At 42.1% G+C, this 18,536-nt stretch overlaps 1 protein-coding gene across 6 annotated transcripts in view; it reads left to right on the plus strand.

Annotated features, from left to right (window-relative positions):
• The window catches only part of VPS8 (VPS8 subunit of CORVET complex), a 296,490-nt gene that overhangs the window by 112,827 nt on the left and 165,127 nt on the right, over positions 1 to 18,536 (plus strand). For all 6 annotated transcript variants that reach the window (XM_040357376.1, XM_040357379.1, XM_040357377.1 and 3 more), the window contains 3 exons: positions 1,749 to 1,821; positions 2,098 to 2,217; positions 17,148 to 17,219. In XM_040357376.1, the coding sequence (XP_040213310.1) occupies positions 1,749 to 1,821; positions 2,098 to 2,217; positions 17,148 to 17,219 (265 nt within the window). The remainder of the gene's footprint in view (positions 1 to 1,748; positions 1,822 to 2,097; positions 2,218 to 17,147; positions 17,220 to 18,536) is intronic.

An 18,536-nucleotide genomic window follows, 5' to 3' on the forward strand; every position in this document is an offset into this window, starting at 1 on the left:
TGGAAAGGTCTACTAGAGGTGACTTCTTTCAGGATCCAGTGCAGTCATTTCCAAAAATAGTATGTGCTGATCTCAGGCTTTCCAACTTGCTGGAAATGTCTGTGTACCACCACTTTATTCTGGAGGTAAAAAAAATGAGACTCTGACAATTTGCGTAGAGGTTCAGGGCAGGTTCTTGTGAGTTCAGAGAAGGATAGATGACATGTCTTGAATGAGCACTAATGAGGGAACCCTTACTACAGTAAACTATAAAAGGTTGTTTTATCTCTAAATGTGGCTGAGATGAATGCACTGATGACTATGGCTATGCAAACAAAAGCTCCAAATGTGTATATACAGTAATACCTTGGTTTTCGAGTATCGTGGTATACAAGCGTTTTGCGAGACCAACTATTTTTTTTTTTTTTATTGTAACTTGATATGTGATTGCTGTCTTGCAAGACAAGCAGTAGAGGGATCACCGTTTTAATGTAAAAAAAAAAGAAGTGGAATTACATTCACAATGTATATTTTGCGTTAAGGAGTCTGGTGCTCATCCATGTAAAGAAACACTTTATATGTACTTTACCTAATGGGTTACTCATCAGACCATTCATTGTATTGACCCAGGAGCATATAGCCAATCAGATTTCTGTAGCCGCGACATTGCAAGCTAGTATTGATGCAAATGTTTCCACACTTTTTTCTTTTTAAGGAAAAACGGTGGTGTTTAAAGCGGAGTTACATCCAGAAATGGAACTTCTGTAAATCAGATTTCTCCCCCCCCCCCCCCCCCCCGGTGCCACATTTGGCATCTTTCAGGGGGGAGGGGGAGCAGATGCCCCACTTCTGGGGATAAATCGCCTCAATCTGTGCGTTTGAATTGCGCAATGTCCGGCTCTCCTTCTCTTTCCCCCCACACAGGTCTTAGAAGACAGCAGGGACATTCATAAAGCACAGTGTGACTCGCTCATGCACAATAGGAAACAGGGTGTAAAGCCGTAAGGCTTCCCTTTCTGTTTCCCTTAGTAAGGATGCCTGCACCCGGAGCTGAGGGACAGGTTGGCTTTGGGTACCGACATTGCGGGCTCCCTGGACAGGTAAGTGTCCTTATATTAAAAGTCAGCAGCTACAGGATTTGTAGCTGCTGACTTAAAAATAATTTAAGTTCTTTTAACCTGCTATTAGTTGTTGCTTTACAAAGTTATGTATTCGCTAATTATATTGAAAGTGGTTGTAAAGTAATTTTTTTTTTTTTTTTTACCTGAACTCATTCTCTACATTAAGGTAAAACATTTTTTACATGCAGCCCCCTCCCACATACTCACCTCGATCTCTGTCAAGCGCTGTTCACGTCTGCAGCAGCTCCTCTCCCGTCTTTCACAGGCTTGGCTATGAGCAGCGTGAGCCATTGGCTCCTGATGCTTTCAGTTCAACTTGAGGGCGGGGCCGAGTCTGGCTGTGTGTCTAAATAGGTGCAAACAGCCTGGCTCGAGAGCAAGCACTCATGGGTGCTCCTGTAGGAAGCCGCTTCCTATGAGGGCACTTGGCATGGGGGGGGGGGATCAGGTGGGGGACCCCAAAAGAAGAGGATCAGGGCTTCTCTGTGCAAAACCACTGCACAGAGCAGGTAAGTATAACATTTTAATTAAATAAAAAGGGAGGCTTTATTGTGAAGATATAGGTTGATTTTATTTTTTGATATCTTCTTATGGCATTCTCTATTTTTGTTTTAGTTACCTCCCTTATCTATTCTTTATTATCAATAGCTCAAGTTTGGCTGGGCGAGCGTATCCTTTAGGTGACATTCCAGAAGACCTTGTCCCACAAGTGAAAAACCAGGTTAGTGCCTTGTGTGCTATATCTATAGATATTAAGTTTTAAATCTTAAATTGTACATTACCCAGATAACTGGATATTTTGGGATTCTGAATTTCCTGTACAACACACATATAATAAATATAACAAACAAAAAAATTATATAAAGTGATATAACAAAAATAAACACAATTTCATTCAAATACATTTTTGTGCCATGCTCTAGAGTTATGGAAATAACATATACCAGCAGGGCACTAATCTAAATAGGCCTCATTTAACTGTCACTTGCTTCTACAGGTTTTTGAGTTCCTAATACGTTTACATTCTCCGGAGGCTCCCTCTGATGAAGAGGTGTACCCCTATATCCGGACACTGTTGCACTTTGACACAAGAGAGTTCCTTAATGTTTTGGCACTGGTAAGTGGAAGTAAATAGTTCATGCTTTAATGTCATCAATAACCCAGCACTATAGTTTATCACTGTCTTTTTTTTTCTAAGAATGCAGAAGTATAACTACCCTGTTTATTACTAGGTGTGAGAGACTAACTATCCACCTTAACACAAGTGCTAACAACATATTGGAAACGTATGACGTTGTTAATGGTGTGACAACAGTATTTTTAGATTGCAGGTCTTTTAATGCCGTGTACACACGGTCGGATTTTTGACCGGGCAAAACTCAGTCGGAATTTCTGACAAAAAATAGAGAACCTGCTCTCTATCTAAGTCCGTCGGAAACTGAGACGGAAAAAGTCAGATGGGGCATACACACGGTCGGAATATCCGATGAATAGCTCCCATCTGACTTTTTTCATTGGAATTCCGACCGTGTGTACGCAGCTTTAAACTTCTACTTATTTAATGCCAAACAGTTTGTTAATAAAAAAAGTAAAAATGTAGAGTGTTGTTGCTGTTGTTTTGATAAAAAGTTTAGGTGCTGTACTGTCTTTCTTCAGTACTTGAGTCAATGATCCTGAACAAACATGCAACTAAAGTCAGAGAGAACTCCTGATTAACTTACTTGTTTAATATCTGTAACTCAGAAATAATAGAAACCGGCCATGGCAAGCAGGCAGCTTGCATTCTCAGGATGACTAATCAAATGGCAGTCTTCATCTACTTCTGTGCAGTCAGTACAATGCAAGTATACCCTTTAGTCCACATTATGCTCGTAGAAGTTAGCTAAAGATTACATTTTTACTTGCTGTAGAAGCTACTGATTTGTAAATTATGGGTAGGGGAGGGCAGTACTTACAGTATGCGTGCTAATGGGAGGCTGAGAACAGAGACTAGGCATTGACATGGTGCAACTTTCTTTATCGTACACCACGAGACACAGAGCCATTAATCATTACATAATGGGTTGTATGGACACCAGAGGTGACTGGACACTGGCACAACCAATCAGAGACAGTTTCCCTCCATATAGCCCCTCCCACCAGGGAAGTACCTTAGTTTTTTCGCCAGTGTCTTAGGATTGGACGCATGGAAAAATGCGAAGGGAAGCTCGAGCAAAACCTGCTTAGGGCTAGAAGAGCTAGACCATCGGGTCCATCCAGGACGCTAAATTTAAGCCTAAATTGGATGTGACTCTGGCCTCTCGCAGGAGGCGTTGCCTGTAATGTCTCTCTTAGGAGGACTGGGCTCTGAAGTTCCAGCACTTTCGCTATTGCAGCTAAAAGGCCTGCTCAGAGTCTTTTACAAGGCCCAGGGAAGAGGTATCCTTTAAATAGGAACCTGGACCCCTGAAGGTTGGCACACAAAGCCAACGGAGATGGGTGAAGACTGGGAGTAACCCTGCGGCGGGGATAAGGTAAGGGAAGAGGAGCCTAAGTGTATCTTAGGACCCTTTCCAAAGGATCTTACAGGGGGGTGTCTTCTCAAAACGTACTCACCTAAAGTCACAGACGTGCCAGAGCCCAGAAACACGCTTCTGCAGAGCTCTGCTTCATAGCGCTGGTTAAAGATGGCGGGGGGATTAAAAAGCCCCAAAGAGGGCGCAAGAAGATTCCCAATGCCTCCAGGCAGCCACATCAGCTCCACAATTTCTTTTTGTTACATCGGGGGGCGCGCGCGCCCGTTTTAAAGCCCCAGGGACCGGAAATGATGGGAGCAAAGTTTACAAAGTTCTTCTTTGCAATGAAAATTAACTTAATCCCATAAAAAAAATCCCACTGCATTTGTGAAGAAGGCTTCAGGGTGCCCAAGAAAGTCCAGCAAGCGCCAGGACTGTCTCCTAAAGAGGATTCAGCTGCAGGATCGGAGTTCCACCAGTGCAGAGCTTGCTCAGGAATGGCAGCAGGCAGGTGTGAGCGCATCTGCACGCACAGTGAGGCGAAGACTTTTGGAAGATGGCCTGGTGTCAAGAAGGGCAGCAAAGAAGCCACTTCTCTCCAAAAAAAACATCAGGGACAGATTGATCTTCTGCAGAAAATATGGTGAATGGACTGCTGAGGACTGGGGAAAAGTCATATTCTCCGATGAAGCCTCTTTCCGATTGTTTGGGGCATCAGGAGAAAGGCTTGTCCGGAGAAGAAAAGGTGAGCGCTACCATCAGTCCTGTGTCATGCCAACAGTAAAGCATCCTGAGACCATTCATGTGTGGGGTTGCTTCTCATCCAAGGGAGTGGGCTCACTCACAATTTTACCCAAAAACACAGCCATGAATAAAGAATGGTACCAAAACACCTTCCAACAGCAACTTCTTCCAACAATCCAACAACAGTTTGGTGAAGAACAATGCACTATCCAGCACGATGGAGCACCGTGCCATAAGGCAAAAGTGATAACTAAGTAGCTCGGGGACCAAAACGTTGACATTTTGGGTCCATGGCCTGGAAACTCCCCAGATCTTAATCCCATTGAGAACTTGTGGTCAATCCTCAAGAGGCGGGTGGACAAACAAAAACCCACTAATTCTGACAAACTCCAAGAAGTGATTATGAAAGAATGGGTTGCTATCAGTCAGAAATTGGCCCAGAAGTTGATTGAGAGCATGCCCAGTCGAATTGCAGAGGTCCTGAAAAAGAAGGGCCAACACTGAAAATACTGACTCTTTGCATAAATGTCATGTAATTGTCGATAAAAGCCTTTGAAATGTATGAAGTGCGTGTAATTATATTTCACTACATCACAGAAACAACTGAAACAAAGATCTAAAAGCAGTTTAGCAGCAAACACTGTGAAAACGAATATTTGTGTCATTCTCAAAACTTTACAAAACTGTACAGCAGCTCTCCCTCGGGACACAGCAGCTTGGGGACACGTAAGTTAAGGTGGTTGGTGGGCACTGTTAAAGAGAGACACCTACTGTTATGAAGATTGCTAAACTGAGCACAGTAGTATATGCATATTGGTACCTCGGCTTGTTGCTTTGAAAATGTCTTCATTCAGGGACTAGAAATAAGAAGTCAGCACCGCCGGAGACGGGGTTCTTCCCGCGCCTGTTCGGTACCATCCTCCCCTGTAAGTCTTGATTTGCCTATACAGGAGGATCCTTTGCCACTTTCAGGAGTCTGTCCGGTGGCACCTGGGCCTGCTTATGTCACTGAAGACACTTTTACGGCAGCCATGGAGAAATTAGAGGAAAAAATTGCGACTTTAATTGCTAAGTCCTCTCAAAGGGACAAAAAGCGAAGAAGATCTCCTTCGTCAGCGATAGACCCTCTATCAGAAAGATCTGAAGAGAAGGAGGAAGAATCTGCAGAGGACAGAGATGAGGAGTCGGATGGCTCAGGGGTATCAGAGGAGCCTTTTTCTGCCTCCCAGATGCTGAGATCGCAGGTGCAATGTTTTGCTGAAGCGGTACGCACTTCATTCAGACTGCCCCCTTCGGAGTCGGAATTACCGGTCTCCTCTCTAGGTTCACTAAAATCTCTGCAGAGTTCAGGCTCTTTTCCACTTCATCCGCTGTTAAAAAAGCTAATTTACGCAGACTGGTTAGACCCAGACAAGCGTTTTTCTCCTCCAAAGAAATTTGAAATTCTTCATTCTTTGGAGGAAGAGTTTGTCAAGAAGTGGAGTTTACCTGCGGTAGACACAGCCATATTTTGTGTAAACAAAAACCTGACTCGTCCAGTGGATGACGTACAGGTGTTTAAAGACCTTTCAGAAAAGGGGTTGGAATCCTTATTGAAATCCTCCTTCATGTTGGCAAGTGCAGTGGCACAACCTGCAGTAGCCGCAGTGGGTATGTGTCAGGTCTTTAAGGACCAGGTAAAGGAAGGGCTTAAGGAGTTGTCTCCAGAACAGGCTAGATTGTGGTAAAATTTCCCCAAGGCCTTGTGTTTTACTATAGATGCTATGAGAGATTCGATCCAGCAAGCATCTCGTTTGGCACTCCAGTTGGTGCGCATGCGTAGAGTCCTTTGGTTAAAGCATTGGTCTGCGGAAGTACCATGCAAAAAGCTTCTAGCGAGATTCCCCTTTTATGGTGAACGCCTCTTCGGGGAAGACTTGGAGAAATATATCCAGAAGATTTCCAGCGGGAAGTCTACGTTGTTACCAGAGAAGAAGAAAAACAAACGACCTTGTTTTAAACGTTCTCTGTCCCCGTCTCCTGGTAAAGCTATCTCTAGCCAGTGGCGACGGCATCTTCAGCCAGTCACAAAAGCCAAGGAAGAGCAGCCTCAGAGAGGCAAGAGATAGTGGGGTTCTAAGGCTAGCAAGCAGAACCACAAAACCTCAGCATGAATAGGCGCCCCCGCTCGGCCGAATGGGGGGGAATACTTTGTCAGTTTTCAGGTATGGCAGACAGAGATCCAGGACAGATGGGTGATATCCACAGTATCCCTAGGGTACAAGCTGGAGTTCCGAGAGATCCCATCTTCTCAGTTTCGAAGCTCAGGCCTCTCCAAAGGTCTGCAATTAGACCAGTTTGTATCATTTTTTGATGGTTTGGGGATCATACTAATAGCTGCTTTGAGGTACCACAAAGACTATTGAAAGTTGAGACCAATTTAGGACCAAATTTGAAGGTAATCAATACCCCTCATTAGGCCTGAATTTGGACCAGTTTGTATCATCTGTCAATAGTTTGGGGATCATATTAATAGCTGATGTAAAGTACAAAGAAGACTATTAAAAGTTGAAACCAACTTGGGACCAAGGCATTTAGGAAATTGTTTATAATAAAGGGCAACAACTGTCTGGGACTAGTTATACAAGCTTTAGTTGCAGTTTCAACTTCCAAATTCGATATTTCCTTTTGAAGAAGTGAATAAAAATCAGGCAAAAGCTGAGGAAGATCGACATTTAACAAAAAGAATCTGCTAATGATTTGTTATGTTTGTGGAGATGAATAAAGGCAAGATAGGTGAGTTTGGAAAATCTGGGTCATTTTTAGGGGTTTACTAGTTAGTTGGCTAGCTGTGAACTTAATTCAGAAAGGTTTAATTGACCATGGAGGAACAATAAAGCCTACATGCTAACAGGGTGGTTTGTTTCTTTTACGGTAGTATCGGAATTTTGTCCAACGTATATATTAAGAATATTGGGAGTAGGTCTAGTTAGTGGGATGCATTTCATGCCACATGTCAGCAGACCCATATTTATACAGATGGGAACAAAGGTGTTTTGAAGCCAGGCTGATAGAAACTGCTGGGATAATGAAGGAAGCTTCTTTCATATCAAGACTAGGAATCAATTTCAAGTTGGACTCTCTGCATAGAAGAGTACCGGGGCAATGTTTAAAAGCCACCTCAAATAGATGAGTAAAAAAACAGAAGCTATTCAGTATTGGGTGGCAATGTAAGACAATGGTAACCACCACATCAGGGATAGAGCCCTGTAGAATAAGACCATTAGGGTCCTTGAATTTGTATAAACAGTTAAAGTGACAGGATTGTTTGAAGGTAGGTAATACCCCTTGTCGAGTTGATGCATTTGCCAATAAAACTGGATAAAGAGGTGTAAAAAAAAAAAAAAAAAAAATAGGACAGGATGGAGCAGGAATTTGGTTTCGTGGAGGCACACTATGCCAGCATGAAGGGAGCAAAAATTCCAGAAGGCTTAGACATTTTTATTAGAGACATTGAGACTCTGGACGTTCAGGGAAACCACATTGAACATGGTAGGCCTAATGGTACAATCAAGAACATCTTAAAAAAGAAAAAAAATGGATAAGGGCAAGGAAAGAGTAGAACCTTTTTATCTTTATGAAATTCAGAGCTTTTAAATGTAAACATAAATCTCTGGTTTTAAAGTTCCAAGGACTTCCCTATGGTTCCATCATCACCGTTTGGTTAAAGTATAGAGTTATCCTTCTGAGTTAAGGATCCAGCTATGAAATTCATTAGCAACAAATTAAGTGATTTCCGACAACAAATGTTGGAGAGCTGGTTCTGAATTTTTCCGACAACAAAAGTTCTCGTCGGAAACTCCGATTGTCTGTTTGCAATTCCAAGGCACAAAAATCCTACGCATGCTCGGAATCATTGAACTTCATTTTTCTCGGCTCGTCGTAGTGTTGTACGTGACCGCGTTCTTGACGTTCAGAATTTCCGACAACATTTGTGTGACCGTGTGTATGCAACACAAGTTTAAGCCAACATTCCAGTTTTGTTGTCGGAATGTCCGATCGCGGCATAAGAGTCATACTTGTCAATAAGCAATTGAGCTGTGGTTGTATAGAAAAAAATATTAGCATTATAGAGAACCTTTATGTTTAACCTGTCTACACTAGAACTGCTTCTCTCCCTATACAAGTCAAAGGAAATGCAAAAAACACTTTATGCAAGTCCGCTTCAGGTCAAATGCACCTGTCTTTGAACTCTAAATAATCTCAGAAGCATCTCAAATTGATCTCAAATCCTGGCTGAATGCACCTGGAAGCAAGCTGAAATTGCCTGTTGGCACAATCCCTTACTACATTAACCCTGCTTGTACCTGACTAAATAAAAACACTTTTTTATTTTGCTCTAATTTCCCATTTTCTCTTTTTTTATAAATATAAAAAGTTCTAATAGCATTTAAATCTAGGGATTTATCTGGCTGTCCTTTATCCTTTAATTTTTAGGCTGGATTTACACTGGTCCACATGCATGCAGCGCACATTGTAACACGCTTATGTAGGTGTGAATGGGCCCATAGAGTTTCCATTTGTCTCTCCTACTAAACTGCAGCTCATTAATGTGAACCAGCAACATAGGATTTCGACTTGGCAAAATGCAGGGGTTTTGCTGTATCAAAACAAACAAGTGTTAATATGCCATAGCTGGTTTGGCTCAATTAATAACTGTTTTTCATCTAACTATCGTCTCTGTGATCATCAAACATAAAACGTTTATTGCAATATTGAATGAAATACTTGACATTGTTAAAGGCATAGCGAACTTGTATTTCTGCATCACTAAATTATTTGCTACCTTTTAGAAAAAAAGGATACTGCTCACGTAGTTGGATATATTTTTCTGAAATCTTTATATCTGAGCTGGGTAAATTGCTTTCTGATGTCATCACAGCAGAAAGGCAGTTTCCAGCCAACATCAAATGGTTGAAGGCCTCAAGGTCCTCTAATTACTGAGGGTAATATGCCTGCAGATGGTAGTGTTCCCAGAGGTCCTGTCATTCACTCGAGGCTCATAAAAACAGTATAAGCATTGCACTGATTTCATTCCAGATCCTCCTTTAATCATATCTTTCCAATTTATCTGTTAGTATAACCATTACAGAAACAACACTCTCTATCTTTAATTAGAAATCTCTAGACTTCATTGTGTCTCCTCCTTCTACATGCATCCATGTTGTTTTATATTCCTTATAGCTCACTTGCGTTCAAAGTGTTGTCTATCTAAAAAGCACTTCCCTAGTCAGTTTCTGGCTAATTTAAAATTAGAAGCCTGTTTTAAGTGAAATTCCCTATGTTACAATAAAAATAATTTTGAACCTGTGTCATTTTGCTTCTCCTCCCAGCTATTGACCACTATATGATATGGACAAACGTTATGGGAATCTGCAACTTGGCCCATTTTAGAGCAAATGAGAGGTTCTCTTTAAAAAGCAACCTGCCGCCTCCTGGTACCTCGCTGCACTCCTCTGCTGCTCTGTTGCTTTGTCAAGGCCCATGGGAAAGAACCCAGAGTTTGTGGGTGTGCGTGAGCATTGCATCTCCTCCCTATCTAGGATGAGGTACCCAGACCTAAGAAGACAATCAGCAGGCCCAAACACTGTTGAGGGATTGGAAGAAATAATTAACCCTGTGTATGCTCTAACGCACTCTGACAAGGAGCATGTACAGTGTTGGGACTCCTGCCACTAAGGGCGGAGTGTGGGGAAGGTGAATATCAGTGGGTTGGAGGACGTGCTTTGAATAAAGTCTCTTTACAACAACTTTTTACAGAGTACAAATAAAGAGGCCTTACTTCCTTTTTTAACGGCCAACAAGCTTTATTGCTAGTAGCGCAGCTTCACAAAGCCAGACTGCAGCACATCGCTAAAAATGCAAAAAAAAATTGGTAATACTGCGCTGTCTGTTAGAAAATTGTGAACAAATTACTGTTAATGCAGCAACTTAAATGTGAGACACACACAAATCGTAAACAATATATATAAAACAAGCCCGTTCACTCCGGGACTCTCTTTGTGTAGTGATGGCGTCAGCACGCTGCTTCTCCCTAAGTCGTTGCATCAAAACTGACTTCGTCCTGCAGCACATCGCTGCCAGACCCTCTCCTACTCCTCAAAATCATTTATTTGCAAATTTGTAAAATGTGAACTATTTGGCTTATAAACAAATCCTAACCTACAAACAAAGTATTCTGCTCTAGTCTGTAGCTTGATACCCAGTTAGTCCCCTGTGGCCAGAGGGAGTGTTTAGGGATAGAAAGTAGAGCTTCGCTTTAGACGGCAAAAAAGTCACAATGTGCCTTTCAATGGCATTACTTACTTCAGCTCAAACAACTTATTTTGGGTAAAGGAGTACATTTGTTCAAACCGCTGGAGTGGACGATGAAGATACCACTAATACATACATGCATGGGGAATAGCAATGTTCCTTTTAAAGCTGAATTCCAGCATGCATAACAGACTAAGCACCTAGTGGTTACTGACAATTGCAAATGCCATAAAACTCTAAAACGGTGTTCCGGTGTCTTCTAAAGGAAGGAATTTTATGTACAGTATGTCCAGGAAATATATGTCCCATGATTTAAGTCTCTCTCGGCAGTAGTTGAGTGGGCAGAAGGTATGGGTATAGTCAGGGCCAGTCTGTTTTAATGGAATGCTACTAGAAAAAGTTGCCGGTCAAGGTAGTATCAGTACTGGGGGTCCCACATTAGCATACAGACCCCAAAATGGCACTAACTGAATGTTGACAACACCCTCTAACAGTCTAGCTGTGAGGGAAGGGGTTGGATGAGACTGGCCATCAACCTGCCCAGATTTTAGCATCAGACATTGAGTTACTCTAAACCAAAAAAAGCTTTTTAATGCTCACAGCAGGGAGCACAGGGTGCAGAAAAATAAATTCCTACCACAATGAGAGGCAAGAAATTTACCATTATCTGGACTTCTGTTTTAAGGTACCTAGAGACAGTATCTGGCATGTGTGATCCAGCCATTTCTTATGAAATATCTTTGTATAAACATACCTGTTGCCATAAGTAGGAAGAATCAAACTTAAATCCGCTGAAAATCATAGCAATCAGCTGGAAAAATACAGTGCCTTGCAAAAGTATTCATCCCCCCTTGCCATTTTTCGTATTTTGTTGCCTCACAACCTGGAGTTAACATGGATTGTTTGAGGATTTGCATCATTTAATTTACAGAACATTGTGAAGCAAACAACCAATAGGACATCATCGGGATCATCAAAGATTTGGATATTTTTTTATAACCTAACCTGTACATCTCAACAACATTGTCCCTTACTTGTTTGGAGAGAGTTCCTTGGTCTTCATGGCAGTTTTTGATTAGTGGTGCCTCTTTCTTAGGTGTTGCAGCCTCTGGGGCCTTTCAAAAAGATGTGTATATGTAATCACAGATCACGTGACACTTAGATTTCACACAGGTGGACATAATTTCACTAATTACGTGACTTCTGAAGGTAATTGGTTGTACCAGAGCTTTTTATGGGCTTTATAATAAAGGTTTTTTATTTCTGATTTTTTTTTTTATGTACATATATCTTTCTAATTTGAATTCACCAACTTAGACTATTGTGTTCTGAGCCATCACATATAATTCAGATTAAAAAAACAATATAGGTAAAAAGCCAAGGGGGTGAATGCTTTTGCAAGGCACTGTATATTTCAGTCAATTGCTTCATCCAGGAGAGTGCTAAGGAGAGGTCAGAGAGAACCTACAAACATAAGACATTTCCCCACTCTGGGCAAGCTGGCTAGATTTTAGCCCGAATAAAGCAAAACACCCATTGCGATCTTTGCATGTACGTATAGGTGCATCAACATGCCTTTTTTTGCATTTGTTGTGTGTTTTTAATGCATTTTTTAATTTAGAATTTGGAGTAGCTATGGTTTGACCAAATCTTGTTGGGTGGGCCATTTATACTTTTGTGATGTCGGCATGAAAAACTTTTGCAAAGACTGTGCAATATTTGTATCTAAACTGTCCAATCTGTCTAAATCTGCAGTGTTAGAAATCAAATACCCTTTTAAAAACAGTGTAGGGACCCCTATGCTTTCAACAGCCTTGCACTCGTGAAAAAGTACAGTAAAACTTTGATTCGTTCCACAACCATTTATTCATAAGTCCTTCAGTTTATAGTCCATATAAAAATATTATAGCAATGTGATGGCTGCCTCTACAAGGGGATTAGAAGCAAAATCCAGCAGGAGCTACAGAGTATAAAATAGAAGAGAGGCGCCTCTAAGTTTAGCAATATGGTTACATTTAATGAAGGTACAACATTTAGCAACTGACATGGTTGATGATTGAAACAGGCACATATAAGTAAAGTTTGGCTTGAAGCGCTCATGGAGCGCAGTGTGGAAGGGATGAGGTTTTAGATATGCCTGTTTTAAACATCAACTATGTGAGTTGCTAAATGTTGTACCTTCATTAAATGTAACCATATGGCTACACTTAGAGGCGCCTTTCTTATCTTTTATACAAAGTTGTGACATGACGCTACTTGTATATCAAGACATCGCTTGTATATCAAGTCAAAATGTATTAAACAATTTAGCTTGTCTTGCAAAACGCTTTCAAACCAAGTTACTCTCAAACAAAGGCTTTACTGTACAATTATGAACTACTTTACATTCTTGGAATGTGCAAAGTGTCATTGATGGGGATTAGCATAGACAAAGAAAGTCCCAGTGTTCATAGGATAGGGTGGGCACATAAAATGCACTGATGAGCCATAACATTTTGATGACTCACCTAATGCTGAGTAGATCCCCTTTAGCTATTAAAACAGCCCTGAAACATTAAGACATGAACACCACTAGACATCTTTAAGTGGATGTAAACCCACTCTGATCATTTCTAAACTACTGCCATATAGTGCTGATCTAAAAGGATATAGATGCCTCCTGCATGTATCCTCACTTTTCAAATGCCTCCCCTCTGTCTGTTATAAGAACTGAAAAACTGCAGATTCTGTGGGTGGATCTGTGGTCTGGAGCTCTGTGGGTGGAGTCGTGATGTCAGTAGACTCCCTGCTCACCTCTACACTCCCCTTGTCAACATGCATTTTTTCCTTTGTATTCCTTACACTGAATTCTGCTATGATCACTAACATCCAGTCAAAATCCAGAAAAGTAACCACATGACTTCAGAAAAGGAGTGGGGGTGGGAATTAAAAAAAATGCCTCTCTCCAGGCTAGTGCATGAGATATGTAAATAACCTGCCATTCACAGCAAGGGGGCGGAACGGACTAAGGTTTTTCTCTGTAATTCCTTTTATTTTGACTGAACAATAACAGAGGATTGCTCAGAGCTGGATTAACTCTTTGTGGCAAGACTGGGCACAGATGATAGGAAATCTTATACTCTACATTGTGACATCAAAAATAAAATAACATTTGGGTTTACATCCACTTTGTTATGCCGTGGTATCTTGGAACAAGCTGTCAGTAGCAGATGTTGGCGTGGGGGCCTCCACGGATTGGACTTTTTTCCAGCACATCCCACAGATGCTCAATTGGATTGAGATATGGAGAATTTGGAGGGCAAGTCAATACCTCAAACTTATTGTTGTGTTCCTCAAACCATTCTTGAACCATTTATGCATTGTGGCAGGGCACCTTATCCTGCTGAAAGTGGCTACTGCCATCAGGGAATACCTTTTTTTATGAAGGGTTATACTTGGTGGGCATCAATGTTTAGGTAGGTGGTATGGGCCAAGTAACATCCATATAAATGGCAGGGCCCAAGGTTTTCCAGCAGGACATTTTCCAATGCATCACATTAACTCCACTGGCTTGCCTTCTTCCTATACTTCATTTTAGTGCCACCCCTTCCCCAAGTAAACAGCACGCCCTCTCATTCACATACTGTACAAGAAAATGTGGTTTATCAGACCAGCCCACCAGTTCTAATTCTCTCATACCCAAAGAAGGTGCTTTTGGCTGTGAACACAGGTCAGCATGGGCACCCTGAGCCCAGGGTAAGGTAGACACTTAGGGCCAGATTCACAGCGGAGATACGACGGAGTATCTGAGATACTCCGTCGTATCTCTCAGAGTATCTATGCGACTGATTGATAGAATCAGTTACGCATAGATATCCCTAAGACTTGACAGGTGTAATTGTTGTCGGATCTTAGGATGCAGTACCGCGGCCACCGCTGGGGGGAGTTTGCGTCGTAAACCAGCGTCCGGTATGCAAATTAGAAGTTACGGCGATCCACGACGGATTTTCGCGTTCGCTACGTCGCCGCTAGTCTAGTTTCCCGTCGCAAAGTTAGTCGGCGTTTTTGGTGCCTTAACTTTACACAGCAAACGTATTGCTGTATAAAGTATGGCCGTCGTTCCCGCGTCGAAATTTAAAAATTCACGTCGTTTGCGTAAGCTGTCCGGGAATGCGGAATTACGCTACGCGCGTCGCCGTTCGAAAAAATGACGTCACTGCGCGCAAAGCACGGCGGGAATTTCGAAACGGAGCATGCGCAGTAGGTCCGGCGCGGGAGCGCGCCTAATTTAAATGGCACACGCCCATTTAAATTACGCGGGCTTACGCCGGAGGCCGCCAGCGTAGTTTTCATCGCAAGTGCTTTGTGAATCAGGCACTTAGAGTGCCTGATTTAGAGTGAATCAGGCACTTCTACCTGAATCTGGCCCTTAGTAGTCTTCCACTTGTATATTGAACACTGATGGCAGGTTACAGCCAATCTCTATCTCTCAAAAAATAAATAAAATAAATTATATATATATATATATATATATATATATATATATATATATATATATATATATATATATATATATATATATATATATATATATATATATATATATATTTGTCACTATTGTGTCGTTTCTTTTTTAATATGTGAACAGCCTCCTTGTCATGCAGTCAGGAAGTATATGTACCTCTCCCCTCCTCAGCCCCTGAATGCTTAGCTTTCATCTGCTAGGGGAACGCTTGCTTATTATCAACACCACGACTCGGCTTTAGTTCAAAGGGAGGACGTTTAATCCAAGCGTCTCTCTCCCCTCTGAAGTCTCTCTTTCTGAAGCATAGTCCTCAGGAGACTCGAATAAAATTAAATGAGGTTTATTCAGTTTCCTCCAAGCTAATAATCTGGGAACAGAACGGGGAATAATAATTAAGTTGTTGGAAGGCATCAGATGATAAGGCCCTTGGAAATGACATATATATTAAGATATCTGTAGACGTGAGATGGTCATTGCCCAATTTTAGATTTGTGACAGATCAGGCAATAATCTCAGTCTGCGGGTACTAGAGACCTTTACAGATGTGCTCAGCTGAGCAAACTTGGAGGAATTGATGATCAGCTACTTTTGATACTTGATTACTTTTTTTAGGGCCTATTGCTGTTTTTTTTTCCTAACATACGGGATGTTTTTCTTTCAGGCCAAACTGTAATGTCATAAACATGCATGTTCGGACAATTTCTTTTCCGGTTTGGTAGAAGATCTTGCCACACATACAACCTCCCTTGCATGCCTTTGGAATGATTAGACTCTTGTTTGCTTTCCCATTATTCACACCATCCTATAATCCAAAAGGGCATTTGACAAAGCTACACAAATGTTGTAACTTTGATAGACAGATCACCCATCCCAGGATTGGACGGGTGATCTGTCTATCAAAGTTTCCCAGACAAGGGGGGAGGGGCTGTATATGGCGGCTCGCGGTGGGGAACACAGCTATTGAATTGAAAGCCGTTATGTTCCTCACGCTCTAAACAACCAGGCGGCTCCGGCTCCTCTCCCTTACCCAGCACAGGTAGGCTGCAATGTGGGGGGAACTCCTGGCTGCAATGTGGGGGGGAACTCCTGGCTGCAATGTGGGGGGAACTCCTGGCTGCAATGTGGGGGGAACTCCTGGCTGCAATGTGGGGGGAACTCCTGGCTGCAATGTGGGGGGAACTCCTGGCTGCAATGTGGGGGGAACTCCTGGCTGCAATGTGGGGGGAACTCCTGGCTGCATTGTGGGGGAACTCCTGGCTGCATTGTGGGGGAACTCCTGGCTGCATTGTGGGGGAATTCCTGGCTGCATTGTGGGGGAGCTCCTGGCTGCATTGTGGGGGAACTCCTGGCTGCAATGTGGGGGAACAACTCCTGGCTGCAATGTGGGGGGGGAACTCCTGGCTGCAATGTGGGGGGGAATCCTGGCTGCAATGTAGGGGGGAATCCTGGCTGCAATGTGGGGGGGACTCCTGGCTGCAATGTGGGGGGGGGGGGAACTCCTGGCTGCAATGGGGACATTTTACTGCATTGGGGACATTTTGCTGCCCCGGGGACACGTGGCTGCACTGGGGACATGTGGCTGCAATGGTAGACATGGGCAGGCTGCCTTTTTGGGCACAGATAAAGTTTTTGTTAATATTTATTTTTATAACTTAATTCTGCATAAAACATTTAAGTGTCATTTCATGAGATTTATGAGGGCGTGTCTAGGGGCGGGATTAGGGGGTGGGACATGGTAGAGGTTGGGCGGGGCATCTGGTGGCGAGTACGCCTTGAGGCCTGGCTAGTAGCTCAGGATTTGAAATTTTGAGCCCTGATCTAAGACACATAGGAAGACAGAGACTGACTCAACCCACCAGGCTTTTCCTTTAACTAAAATATACGTTTTGTATTGATTATGATTTTGGGTAGATTGTGGTAAAAAAAGTGCTATCTTATATGCATATAAATAAGTTGTATTTTATGTACACACAGTATATATACAATTAAAATGTATTTATTTAATTTTAGACATTCGAAGATTTTACTAATGACAAGCAAGCAGTGGAACACCAGCAGCGAATAGTTGATATTCTGTTAAAGGTAAAAGTTGAAAATTGTAACCCCCCAAAGGTTTTTGTTAGCTGTAGGTTAGTAAAAAATTGTTTATCAACATAAATACATAAATTTTCTGTGCGGCTGTAAAATTGTTGCTGTATCTATTTTGTGTTTTGTTTCTAGTCTGTTTTCAATTTTACCTTTATTGGAACTTGTGTTGATAGAAATATGGGAGCCGCCATTGCTAATCTGTTTGTAAGGCCTCTTGCACATGATACTCCCGTTTGAGCATCTACTTTTTTTTTTTTTTGTATGTGTTTGCTTGTATTCACGCACATTTTTCAAATTTTTTATTTTTGCTGAAAAATGCACAGCGCTTATTTACACGCCTGTGTGCAGAGGCACATTGCAATTAATGGGCTATATTTTAGCTCAGTAAAAAAAGAAAAAAAAACTGTACTGAGCTTTTTCAAGCTGCAGTGTGCAAGAAGCCTAAAGGTGCAGACTTCAAGCTAAACTCAAACCGCTGAATTCACAGATAAAATACATAAAATTGAGCTTTTACCTGCCAAAGAATGTGTATATCTATCCATCAAGTTCTGAGATTTACACCGCTCTGTCTAGCATGCTAGAAGATCTTTGATCTTACTCTTGAGCAGTTAGGCAGTATATACAGGTTTTATCTCTCCCCCCCACCCCATATGGCTGGTGAGTAAAAGCAGCACACTGATGTGCTTCTATCTCTGTGACACTGCCAGTAGGCTCTCAGGGAGGACTGTCTTCAATCTCTGGCTATGGTCTGGTGAGTGGTAAGAAAAATATATGTTATTAATTTAAAGAGGAACTGCAGTCTGTGCACATAATTTGTAATACCAACATCTTTGCCATTCTGAAGCTTCCCTCCAACCACTTAGCATATTTTATATATACCTGTACTGTGATTCTGTACTTGCCAAATATGTTAACACTGTCAGACATGAGGACCTATACTGCTGCCTGCAGAACACTGCGCCAAAAGGCGGCATCCTCTTGGTGACCTACATCCACCTGGTAGAAATTTGTGAATGTATGCACTGATGACCATGTTGCAGCCTTGCAAATCTGAGCCACAGAGGTTTGGTGATGCACTGCCCAAGAAGCACTGACTGCCCTGGTAGAGTGTGCTCTAGGATAAAAAGCCAGAATCTTCCCCTTTTAAATTGTAAGCCTGAGCAATAACCTGATAAATCCACCTAGAAATGGTTGACTTTGATGCTGCCTGCCCTCTTCTGGGGCCTTTTTGGCAACACAAACAAAGCGTCAGTTTTCCGTATGTGGGCAGTTGTTTCCAGATAAAAAAATAACTGCCCTTACTACATCCAG

The sequence above is a fragment of the Rana temporaria genome, chromosome 6 (assembly GCF_905171775.1).
Source record: "Rana temporaria chromosome 6, aRanTem1.1, whole genome shotgun sequence".
NCBI classification, from domain to species: Eukaryota; Metazoa; Chordata; class Amphibia; order Anura; family Ranidae; genus Rana; species Rana temporaria.